This window comes from Lepidochelys kempii, chromosome 2 (genome assembly GCF_965140285.1).
Source record: "Lepidochelys kempii isolate rLepKem1 chromosome 2, rLepKem1.hap1, whole genome shotgun sequence".
Classification (NCBI taxonomy): Eukaryota; Metazoa; Chordata; order Testudines; family Cheloniidae; genus Lepidochelys; species Lepidochelys kempii.
In genome coordinates this window covers 89,024,339-89,037,510 of record NC_136381.1, presented here as the reverse complement: position 1 = coordinate 89,037,510, position 13,172 = coordinate 89,024,339, and the positions used below count along the sequence as shown (strand labels likewise).

Sequence of the window (13,172 nt, the reverse complement as noted above, 5' to 3'; positions counted from 1 at the left end):
AACCCAAAGAGGATATGTACCCTGCTACCCACCCTTCTCCCATGGGCCTCCCCCCACCTCCGCCGATGACAAGCGGCAAGAATCATTAGAGGAGGAACATGAGGAGAGCAGTAAAGAGCTCTCCCTGCAAAACCAGGATCTCAAGACCTTGAAACCAACTGTGTAAGAAGCAAGTCCAATTCCCAACCAGATACCCAGGTTAAGGAGATTAAGGAGGCAGATCCTAGAGAGGGAGCCTTAGCATGTAAGTATCTGTCTTAACAGCATATTATTCTATTCTGCTGTCCTAGCGTCTGTTCCAGGTGCCCCATGACCACAGCCATTTTTGGCAGATGTGAGCTAGGAGCCTCTCTCAGTCTCCAGCCCTTGCCTTCCCCGATTCCTTGGATCTCACTGTCTGTTCTCCCCCCATCCCTCTACATGTTTTCAAAATGGTGGTTGGTCTAGCCAGGCAGTCGGCTTCTGTCTCATACTAATGCCCCAACCATTCACTTTTTACAAGCCCATTTCATGGAGGGCACATACCTATTTTCCTTTCCTCTCCCTGCATCTATCCTGTGGGTCTTGGGTCCATTTGCTCTCTGAGAAGCCTGAGGTTGGAGAGGGAAAAACACACAGAACTACCCGAAGAGAGCATTGCAGTGTCCAGAGACAGTGCCATAATGACAAAAGACACTATGGAGAAAAAGAGGGATGTTCAGAGGCAACCAAGAATCGGAATGTTCTGCTGCTAGCAGGCACACAGATAATCTAATGCTCTCAACCAGGACCCAGCCATCTTCTGCAGCCCCTGGACAATACTGGGCTCTGGGAACACCAGCATACGTTCTCTGCTGCACCCCTGCTCCCAAAGACCATTTCCCTCCCCAGCCCAAGGTCAAGGCAGTGAAAACAACTGCACCTGGTAACCCAGCTTTTAGAGCCATCTAATGCCTTTGATTTAGAGCCCTGACACTGAACACCGTAAGGCCCAAGAACAAGAGGCAGAGGCAAAGTGTATACTTGCCTGTGAATTGGAGCGTCCCCCTCCCCATTGCTGTGTTCTGCCCTCCTCTGTACCGTGTCACTTTAAAACTGTGTTTCATTGTTGTTTTAATTAAAGGTTTATTTCTGGTCATTATATAATGTGCTACTTGTACCACCCCATCGAAGACACTGCAATGCTCACAATCCATTCACCCCTCTCCCCAGGATAAAAGCTGGGTATACAGCTGCACAATTTAAATGCTCTAAGTCTCAGGCCTGAAAGCAGCCGCAACAGGCATCCCTGACAGTTATCCTGGCTGTTTCCATTTTTCAGTGGATGTCTTGATGGATGCTAAAACCTCTGAGCAGGTTTCTGCATCTCAGCTTACCACCCATCAGTAAGGCTTTCTCCCTTTCTCCCTCCTCACAAATACTGTGCAAAATACAACATGCACCTATAATCTTAGGCAAGTTTTTTTCTGCAGCCTCTAACCTAGCCCATAAGCAGTGTCATTCGTTTCAGATGGCCAAATGCACACTCAACTGTCATGCTGCAACTACTGAGGCAACAGTTACACAGCTCCTTCCTTCTGTCCAAGTGGCCTGTAAGTGAACATCTACACTGGAATAAAAGACCTGTGGCACAGCCGCAGCTATCTTGGGTCAGCTGACTTGCAGGGTCCCAAGATTGGGCTCCAGCCCAAGCCTGAACGTCTACATACTGATTTTACAGCCCTGCAGCCTGAGCCCTGTGAGTCCAAGTCAGCTGACTCAGGCCAAGCGCGGGTGTTTAACTGCTATGTAGACGTACTCTGAATGGCTTCCTTAACCAGGGAAGCAGAGGACAAAATGGGTCTCCAAAGATGACCAGAGCAATCTCCATGCCATTGGCGTCCACGGTGATCCGGGGGCAAACTCTCTTTTATTCATTAAGGTAAACAAAACTGAGTTCTGAAAGATCCTAGCATCATGGACCTTCCCAGCATTTATGTTTGTAAACCTTTCATGGTGGTCACCCATGTTCTGGGAAGACCCTGGAGAAATACCCTTTTCTGTTGATCAACTCTGAGCCTTCATGTGGAGTGCAAATAGGCACATGGGTCCCATCAGTTGCTCCAATACAGTCTGGGAACCCCATGCATGCAATCCATCAATTTTCTGACCATTATCAAACTTTATAGCCCAGTGCAACAGTACCTTATGCATGGCATCATATCCTTGCATGACCATGGCCCCAACAGTCAATCTCCCTGTACCAAATTGATTTGCTATGGACTAGTAACATGCAGGTGTGGCCAGCTTCCCAATTGCAATGACAACCCACTCCTCAGTGGGTATGGGGCACCATACACTGGCATGCTACTGCTGCAGCAGTTTCAGGGCTACTTCAGCACAGATCTAAAAAAAGGTTGCCTTTGCTATCCTCAAATTCTCGTGCAACTAGTGGTAATTCCAAGTCTTCAGAACAATCCTCTCCCACCAATCCTTAGGCTAGAACAGTGTTGCACTGTGTGAAGCTAATCTAGGAACCAGTAGGAACGAGTAGCAGTTGCTCGGTGTCATCTTCTTCTTCCTCCCATCTCTACTGATGACGCTGCTGCTGGAGAAGCTGCTACTGTGGTAACATCATCTGTTTGGTGGTGCTGAAGGTGAAGTCCAAATTGAAGCCACCCAGCTTCAAGAGCTCAAATAAGCCCAAGCAGCCTCTGTGTATTCACGGTTGCCAGCATAGCGGTGCAAAAGATTGTTGGGTCCATGCTGGCTAACAGCAATTCAGAAATGGCATTACCCACCCAGAAAGCGATGAAGCATGAGGCAGATCAGAATCATGGGATTTTTTAAATTCCACTGGCTTCTGCTATGCACCCCACAATGCACAGCAAGAAAAATTCCAGAATGCACACTGCTCACCAGCAAAGCAAAGGCCCATGAGATACCCTCCCAGAATGCCATACGCTTAGTATCCAAGAAGCCCTCGCAAATGATGCAAATTGAAGGAGGGCATAGCCATCCTGCATGTACGCGATTAGCATGGCTTATGTACCGTGCATCAAAAAGCATGTGTCAACTCAACTAAACCCCCTGAGTAAACCAGGCTTTTTTTTTTTTTTTTAAAGGGATATGAAACAAACGGTCCCATTGTTATGTAACTGAAATAAAAAGTTTTCCTCCTTCCTAAGACTTGCATTTTAAAGCTTTTTTTAGCTAACTGAAAAGATCAGGGAAAAAAACAAACCAGAATTATATACTCCCTTTACGGTATATAACAGTATATCTAGATTCTTATATATCACACCAATAATGGTTTTACTTGAATACACTAATCAGCATGTAAAAACAGGGTCTTAAAATGCAAAGCGTTAGACAACCTTAACTACAGGTGTTGCTACAAACTCTTCCTCTAAAAAACTGTGCTAGCACTCATTACTAAAAGACGGTCAAAACATGCAAGCTGAGGTGAACAAATCTATATTCTTTTTTCAAAAAAATATAAGAGGTTATTTATAATGCATTTTTCTAGTACTGTGCAATTAAGGTCTAACTCTCTAACCTGAGCAACTGTCTTCATCATCAGAAATAGGCACCTCCTTTTTCAGTAGCAGTTCCAGTTCTTCTGTTTCTGCTACATCAACTGGTCTCTCCCCATGTTTGTTGGCCTGAAATGGATTTCCACCATGTCGAAGCAGGAGCTTCACAATCTGCAATGTGAGAACTTGGTTTTTACATTTTGTAAGAGCTAAGAAGTGACCTGCAAAATACATACAAACATTAATTGTGCATTCTTCCTCATTTTTGACTTCTTGAGTAATAATCTCCAATTTGACATGGGCTATGTATACTGTAATGACATAACAGAGTGCTCCAACCTTTTACCTACGGAGGTCCAGATGGCAGAACTGGACTTCTGGGTTGCATCCTACCTGCTGAAGTGGGATGGAGCCCATCAGATGAAGGAGAAAAAATGCACCCCCTCCCCACACAATTAAAATGTTTACAGTTGTTTGGACCTAGCAACAGCAGGGGGAGCAAAGGAAGGAGCCGCTCTTCCCTCTTGTCCCCTCTGCTCCAGTCCTGCTCGCACTCACCCAGCTGCAACTGCTCAGGTATCCATTACTCTTCTCGACCCATCCGCACAGCACTCTGCTCTGAGGAGGGGGAAGTGGCACTTCAAGAAGTGTAGTGACAAGAAGCCTCAGGTGGTTTTTGGGTTTTAGGAAGAAAATGGCTGTGAGCCACTGCTACAAGATGATGAAAAACTGCAGGACCACAACTTTTTATTAAGAATTTACTTGTTTTCCAATTGAAAAGAAGTTCTAACAACAATATTTTTTTTTAACTAACTGAATCAGACAAGGCAGCATGGTGAGTTATTTTTACCAAGCATGCATTTCCATGCCATGACCTATTCCTCTTCTTCATTACTGATGGCTGTCCCATACCTTCATGCCAGAATTCTCCTCTCCTTCCAACATTAACCAGCGTTCTCCTTCTCTTCAGACCCTTTCAATATCCTGCACTATTTGGCAGCCAGATCTGAGTGGTTGACACTTCTTCCTGGAACAATTTAGCTCTCCCTGAGTGCTTGAGGGAGACAGCAGAGGAGCTGACAACTGAGAGTGCAGGTAACTGAGGTAACAACCCAGCACACGGCAGCAGCTGTGGCCTGTAGTACAGGCAATGGCAGTAGGCAATATCAATACAAGCCTTTCAGTGGTGCTTGAGGCTCAAGAACTTTGTAGCGGTAACTGGTACGAGAGAAGTGTTTGGCTAGCATATTTTTTTAAATGCACAAGACTTGAAATTTAACTTGTGATTAACAAAAATGAACAGGCCAGACAAAATCAGTGGGGGCCAGATGTGGGCCATCTGAACCACATGGACAAAAAAAACATAAATTACACTATATAATATAATTAGTAAATTGTAAATGTATGTATTCTATAACTGGGTTTAGAGGTACAACTAGATAAAAGAAACATTTGTCCTTTTGTAATTCAGTAGCTGTAAAATGAATTTTTGGTAACTTATTATACCAACTGGACAGCTACTCAGCTCTCTCAAGTAGATGAACTAATAGGAAGATTTAAAAATTTTGTTGCCATCATTCATTAGGAGAATAATCTCTTTCCCATTCCCAAATACTTTTTGTAACAAAACAGAAAGCACTGAACAAACAAGAGGAAACTACAAAATCCTGTCTAAAATTATCTTCCTTGCCTGATGATCTAATCATATTACCAACCCTCTATGAATCCCTCCAGTGGCTCCCCATGTCCACAAATTAAAACTTCTTGTCCTTACCTTAGAGGCCTAGATAATTCTGCCCTGGCTCATGCATCTCTGAACTTGTTTCTTATCACATGATCCCCTTAATTCCTTTAATGATAGAAACTTTCATGCCCCTTTTGTACACTTCTTCCACAACTATCTTGGTGACTTTGTCCATCCAGGTCCTCCTACATGCCTAGAATTCTCAATTTTCTGTTTTCCAAGCCACTATCCTTTTCTTCATTCAGCTCCATTCTGAAGGCCCTTTTCTGCCATGATACCCACAAGAAGGAAGTCAATAATTATAATATAGCAAAAAAACTTGTCATTTCCGATTCTAGATTTCCCAAATTACCCTGTCTTGTTAAGAATGTAATCCATTTGATGTACAGATGATCTATGTTTTTATTTCTTGTACAGTGATTAAAGCACATAGCTTTATTAATAATCCTTATTTTAAGTGCTAACAAATAAACAAAAGATCAACAACTGGAGCATCTAGTTTGCAGAAATCCTGCACAGAGATAAAAAACACAAATCCAGAAATGGAGAAAATAGAGCTAAACCTACAGAAATAATTTCAATTTCCTTAAGAATTCAATACTTGCTGTCAAGTCTTGAAGAGTATTAGGAGATCCATTTATTTATGGACTTATGTATGGAGCTAGGTAAGTGTATGAAATACTTTAAAAATACTCTCTATAAAGTATCAATTTAAAATATTTACTAGAAGCTACAGTGTAGTTTAGAAGTGTTCTGTTGAAAAACACACACTGTAGAAAAAGCTTTAGGTAAAATGTTTTGTTTTTTAACCTGCTTCCATTCAATAGCTTTTAGAGTCTTTCTACATTTTTTTGAAGCAGAGAGTAGGGCAAAAGATCTGTCAAGTAGAGTACTGACAAGGGCAAAAAGCAAGACAAAAGATGTTAAGATATCACAAAGAGAGCAGAATCAGGATTATATGGTCATTTGGTAGAGACTACAATGCTTTTTTCACTAGATTCAACATTTGCACATACAGATATTTACTTTTTTTTTCTAAAGCATACTTACATCTCTATGCCCACTGCTAGCAGAATCATGAAGTGGAGTATCATCATCCAGTCCTTGTGTGTTCACATCTGCTCCTGCTGCTATCAGAACCTTAGCAACATCATAATAACCAACATTACAAGCTTCATGAAGCGGAGTCCAACCTGTAATCATAGAGGTCAGAATATTTAATTTTTGATCTTATAATATTAATGTATTGTTTTTAACCAAACAAACCACTTGCAAACATCAGCATAAAACATAATTGTTATGTGGGTCACTTCAAAGTTGTGTATATTATATGTGTGTGTGTGTGTGTACACAACATATATATCCTAAGCCAATTCCTGTGCTATACTGGACTTTATATACATAATGTGGCACTATTGTAACACCTTCCATCTCAGGATCAAATGTGTTTTATAAATCTTAAGCCTCACATTAGCACACTAGAGTAGGTAAGCATCCTATATTTATTATGATTAAACTGAGCACAGAGCTCACAATGCAAGTCTGTGGCAAAACTGAGAATCTGACCAGAAAACACCACCCTAATTATACACTTCATTCTTTCTTGGTAAATAAATATTTTAGACACATTATTTGATTTATATGCAAATGACTGAATCAGCCTCCATTTGGAATTACAACAAACCTCCACCTTAAGAAATTTGCTTATGCTAATTGCCAATCTCTGTTCTTCTAGAGTAATGGAACATACAACAGTAATGACTGACAGTTTCACATTGTTGAGTACAGGTGTGAATAGCACCTACCCCTTATCAATCTAGATAAGCTACTGACAAATAAACCAACCAATTTATTTCCTGGTATTTCTTAGTTATTTATTAAAGCCACTAGCATTAATTCTCATCCTCAGGGACTTCAAGTTCCATCTTAAAAACTCATCTGCCACCAAGGCTGCACATTTTCTCTACCTCACTCCTTAAATCGACCTGCAGCCCTAGTTAAACTCTCCCATTCACCAAAGGGCCATTTACTTGACTTGGTCTTCACCAAGCAGTGCTCACTCTCCCTCTCTCTGTTGCCAAGTTACCTCCCCTCCAACCATCAGCTGGCCTCTTTTCAGCATCATCCAAGAGCCTCCCCTCTCGCCCCATACTTGGCCTTTCTGTGACTTCCAGTCCATCAGTATTGAAGACTTCTCATCTGTTCTCAGCCTTTTCCTCCCTTGATATGGCTGTTGATTCTTTCCATGCACCAATCTCCCATCACAAAGTCTGTCCTATCAACCCCCCATCCCTAGCTTCCCACCTCTCCCCCCCATCGAATATCTGTCTCTGGCAAAAATCCCAGGATGAGGCTGATTTTGTAGACTACAAATTAATTCTCTTCCCTTTCAGTTCTGCTATTTGCCTAACTAACACACACTACTTCTCTAATGTAAATGAATCTCATGCCTGCAGCCACCTTTTTGCCTGCTTTGACTCTCTCCTTTCCTATTTGTTCCACTTTTCTTCCCATGCAGAATATTATAGATTTCTTCCAACAGAAAACTGGCAAGATATAGGACCTTCCCCTTCTCCTCCTACAACTCTCTTTTCCTCCTTCCCTGTCAAAGACACAGACATTTGTCATCTGCTTTGCTCCTAATACCCTCACTTGCCCCAGTGACCCCATTCTGTCTCCTGAAACTTACGCCCACTCTCACCTTCCCACTTTCTCTTCTCCTTAACTTCTCACTCTCCTCTGGATCTGTCCCCTTATAATACAAGCATGCTTTAATCACCCCCATCTTAAAAAAAACCCATCCTTTACCAACTCCATTTGCCTCTCCAACCACTGCTCCATTTCCCTTCTCCCTTTCATCTCTAAGATCACTGCATCCATTTTTACAATTGCTGTCTACAGTTCCACTCTTCAGATTCAAACCTAGACCCTGTCCTATCTGGTTTCCACCCTCCCTTTAAACTGCACTCCCTTTAAACTGCTCTCAATAAAATGCCTAATAACCTCATCTTATCCAATGGACAAAACCAGTGCTCCATCCTCAGTCTCCTTGACCTTTTAGCTGCTTGTGACACTGTTGCCCATGCTCATCTCAAAATCTTAGCCTGCCTTGGCTTCTGTGAGTCTGTCCTGCCCTGGTTCTCCTCATATCCCTTTAATCATTGCTTCATCAGCATATCCACCAGAGGATCCTCCTCAATGCCCAACCAACTTTCTGAGAGGGTTCCACAGGACTCTGTCCTTGGCCCCTTATCAGTGGGTAAACCTCACTGACAAACTCAAATTCAGCTACCATCACTATGCTGATGACTCTCACATCTCCCTTTCTCCTCCAGACCCCTCTCTTGGGCAAATTAAATTTTCACCTTGTCGGCCTGACATCAATTTGTCGTCTATTTGTCAGCTCAATATCAACACGGCTAAAACATAACTCCATCTTCCTCCACCCTAAAGTTCACCTCACTACCTCATTTCCCAATCATTGTGGACAACACCACCATCCTGCTAGTCACTCTGGCCTGTAATCCAGGTGTCATCCTTGACTCAGAGTGCTATATAGGTTCTCACATCTAGGCAAAAATCTAAATCATGCAGATTTTCTTCAAAACATCTCTAACATACAACTTTTCATGTCCATCCACACAACTAAAGCTATTTCCCAGGCATCCCTTGATTTTGATTACTGCAACATCCTTTCTCTGGCACCAAGAGATAAAATCTTGTCCAATTTATATCCACCAGAATACTGCTACAAGATCATTTTCCTAGCCCATTGCTTTGACCATGTCACACCTCTCTCTCTTTGCATCCCCACACTGGCTCCTCCCTCTCTATTGCAACAAACACATGCGGCTTGACTTCACTTTCAAGGCCCATTCTGGCCTATCCTCACCCTGCCTATCATCTCTCACTCACTATCGAGATGCCAACTCCTGTTTCTGATCAGCCAATGATACCAGCTTCCATCATCCACTTGTTACATTTTCAAATAAGCATCTTTGTGCTTTCTCCCACATTGCCCCTTATGCTTGAAGAAGATTTCCATAAACATCTGGAAAACTAACACATTGTCCTCCTTAAAACTCTCCTTTTCCACTATGTCTACAAAACCATGAAAAGCACTAGGCTGTTGGTGTGCTAAGACCATTTGATGATCATGCTGACCAAAAACTACCTGTTTCTTTGTAATCCCCAACAACTAGGCTGCAGGTGTGATAAGACCATTGCCTGTCATGCTGACCATCGTTTCCTTGTATTCCCATCTGCCTATATCCATCTATTGTCTCTTGTCTTATACTCGTACAAGCACAGAACCAAAAGATGATCCCTGCTCCTTGTCTAATGCCTGGCACAATGGGGTCCTAGTCCATGACTAGGGCTCCTAGGTCTACCGAAATTCAAAATTAATAGTAGCTGTAATTAGCAATAAAGACAAAGCTGATGAAATGTTACCTACTGTTCTGCCCCACTAATAATGCCATCCGCCTCCTATAAGTATCATTGTGGTGTCTTCCACTTTGCCGCTTGTACACAAAACAGCCTCACTGAACTGATCTGCAAAGATACTACTCTCTCCTCCTTCAAATACCTTTCCAACCATGATGTCGACAAAAACCTGGCCAATGTTTAATGACACAAGTGACTCCGAAGCAGGTAAGAAAAGTCTCTTTTTAGTGTAATCACAAAAACTTTGTCTAAAAACCAACAAGTGAGAGAAAGACAGTATAAATAAATACAAATGGTATAAGTTGCTGGTCTCTCTCTTACCACCCATCATATATTGGTCATTATCTTCAATTAGAACTTCTTCAAATATAGACCCCTAGTTTAAGACAGTACATAGCATAACAAGGTCCTGATCAAAATTGGGGCCTCTGTATGCTCGTATTAATAATAATAAAATATATACACAAACCAACTACCCCAGCAACCTTCACAACCACTATAACACAAGTTGAGAGACTTCTGGTAATTTTTTTTTTAAAGTTACAGTATTAATTCACATCAGATTTAAATTGGAAGTAAGTCTGATCTCTAGTAACAAATTCGGGACTAACGCTGACTTTGAATGAAATGAAGGCGTATCAACCTTACCTGCAAAATCTTTTACATTCACATTTGCGCCTAGACTGATTAACTCTTTAACTTGTTTAACATCCCCTCGGATGGCTGCCATATGTAAAGGCGTTTCCCCTCGTTCATTTCTCTTATTAACTTTGTCTTTTTGTCTTGATGAGGAGCTTGATGTTTTCTTTTGCGTTGGTGTTGTCTGTAAAGGATGATGCAGGTTGGAATCTACAAAATAAGTTTTAAAATAGTCAATAATACATTTTGTAGCCAGATAAAGTAAAATAAAGTAAAGCAAAAATTCTCACTATCTTCAAATTTCAGTGTCCACAATTGGTCATGTCCTTTAAGAGATTCCATAGTTTATGGAAATATCCTGTAATCCCTTCAGGAACACAATATTCCCTTGTTATGTAGCAAAGGTAAAGGAGGCGTACAAAGGCCTCCTATTTGCTACAGTCTCTCACTTCCTTGCAAATAGATTCCATGAAACCATAGGACTGGATGAATTCCATATCGGAGTTTAGTAATATTGTTCAAAAAACTTCAGCATGGCCTCTTTTTAGAGCAACCTAAGGCTCCATTTCCCACAAGAGGTGATTTTACTAAGTTGTTACCAATTGATGACTATTCAGTGGCCTACCTGTAACAAGTTAGCAATTTGTTTTGGACCTACTGGGCTAAGGGCCAGATTTTCAAAGGTATTTAGGTATCTAATGGTGCAGGTTCCTGGTGGGACTTTCAAAAGTGCCTAATCTTCTTGGGCACTTTTGAAAATCCCACTAGGCACCTAAATACTTTCAAAAATCTGGCCCTAAGTCTACTTCACCAAAATCTTCTCATTGTCTCTAAGCAGAGAGGTGAAGAATTGAATGTATATGGACACTGAACTATCCTCTCAGCAACAAAGATGGGAACCCAGAGTAAGGCAGTGTGACCAGCTTGTATAACTGCTGCCCAAAATATACATATTTTGTGGATAGAGCGGTTTTCAGGTTATAGGAATGTCAATTCAGCATCTTCCCGGAGTAAAAATCCTTTATAATTAAAAAAAGAAACAAACAGAAAAATGTACCCATTTGAAACAGATGGTTCTAGAATAATCAGAAGGTACTACTCAAGTAGAAAATATAAGTCATGAGATTGTAATTAAAGATTGTCAGCAATACTCAGAGAAAACATTCTGTGGAGACAATTTTGGTAAAGGTCTGACAGAAAACACAAGATGGGTGAGGCAATATCTTTTATTGGACCAACTTCTGTTGGTGAGAGACACCAGCCACACAGAGCTCTTCTTCAGGTCTGGAAAAGATACTCCCAGCATCACAGTAAAATGCAAGGTGGAACAGATTGTTTAGGATAAGTAGTTAGCACATACTGTAAGGGATCATTCAAGATAGAGCGTCCTGTTAACATATCTGCACTCATAGGACAAAAAGAGGGGGTTAGTGGGTTTCAAATTGTTGTAATAAGCCATAAATCCAGCATCTCTGTTCAGTCCATGATTTTTAGTGTCTAGCAGAGTAGGCAGATTTCCACGGGAAACCTGCCCGACTTCGTGCCAGCTGTAGGCCTTGCATGAACAATGTAAGAAGTAGGAAGGAAGAGAAGTAAGGAAACAGAGGTTAACTCTGTATGAAGCATAAACTTATAAGTGGCCTTGTAAATAACATGTAGTTAGTAGATAAATGAATTGCAAGAAGAGTATGATAAGCTTCCAGATGCAGCTTTGCTTACTACCATACTCTGTAGTTTGTGAACAGGTCATGATGTGTACATGGATTGGTTACAATAATTAGTAGCCCAATCATAAAGCGTGTGATATAGGTAGTAAGTTGGTTAATACATTGTCAGTGTGTATGTAAGCTGATTCATGTTTATGTAAACTGAAAGTGTGGTATAATCTGTCACCATCCCCTATACTTGAGCCAGATCAATTCAAGGGTAGTTTGATTGTATGCCAATAAAGAAACCTGTGACAAGTCCAGCGTTGAACTAACTTCTTGAATTCCAGAGAACTGGATAAAGTGTACTTTGAGTATGAGATGAAGTGTTCTGGATAAGCAGAGTGGAAAAGGCACCAGCTTCCCCATCCAACTCTTTGGCAGCTTGGCTTCTGGGGAGCCCAGGCTTCCAGGTTCCTGGGTTTTCAGGAGCCTGTCTGCTGGGCAGCTGAGAGCCTAGAAGCCTGGAAGCCTTGGCTCTCAAGCTCTGAGGCTCCTCTGCAACTCACTTAGTAGGCTGATAGGGAGCTGGAAAGCTTTGGAAGGACCTGCTCCCAAGCTCATGGCTTCTTGACAGCCCAGGCTCTCAGGGTCTGTGGCTCCCAGGTAGCCAGCCAGCCTGCCCTTGAGCTGAGGACCTCAGGGCTTCTGGAGTCCACAGATTCAGGGAAGCCAGCTAGAAAGTCTGCTCCTGCACCGGGTTCTCCAGGATCCCCTTTCATGGAGAATTTTGAAATTTTTTATTTCTTTTCCAAATCAGAATGAAACCAAATTTTGAAATATTAAAATCCTACACAAAATAGAAATATCTTTTTCTCCTCACAGCTCTGGTTATAACCACAACAGAACAACTTGGTTTATCAACTGCCACCAAATTCTGAAAGTTAATTTAGTCATTTACCTGCAGACTATCTTTGTTAAAGTATTAACTTCATAAACAAACACTTATGTTAAAATGGAAGTTAACATCACAACAGTTTAACAAAAATATATTACAGCTCCTATGATGGATGATTTTTATAGTTTATTCCTGTAAACAGCATTCGACACTAAGAAGCTGATCCAGCCCACAGGTAAAAATCCTGACTCTATTTAAGTCAATGGGAATTTTGTCACTGATTTCAAGGGGGCCATAATTTCACC

The 13,172-nt window shown here is 41.6% G+C and overlaps 1 protein-coding gene across 3 annotated transcripts in view; it reads right to left on the bottom strand.

Moving 5' to 3' along the window:
- Positions 1-13,172, bottom strand: part of ANKRD12 (ankyrin repeat domain 12) — a 107,176-nt gene that overhangs the window by 32,563 nt on the left and 61,441 nt on the right. For all 3 annotated transcript variants that reach the window (XM_073331576.2, XM_073331577.2, XM_073331578.2), the window contains 3 exons: positions 10,333-10,533; positions 6,289-6,431; positions 3,518-3,665 (listed from right to left, as the gene is read on the bottom strand). In XM_073331576.2, coding sequence (XP_073187677.2) covers positions 3,518-3,665; positions 6,289-6,431; positions 10,333-10,533 — 492 coding nt within the window. The remainder of the gene's footprint in view (positions 1-3,517; positions 3,666-6,288; positions 6,432-10,332; positions 10,534-13,172) is intronic.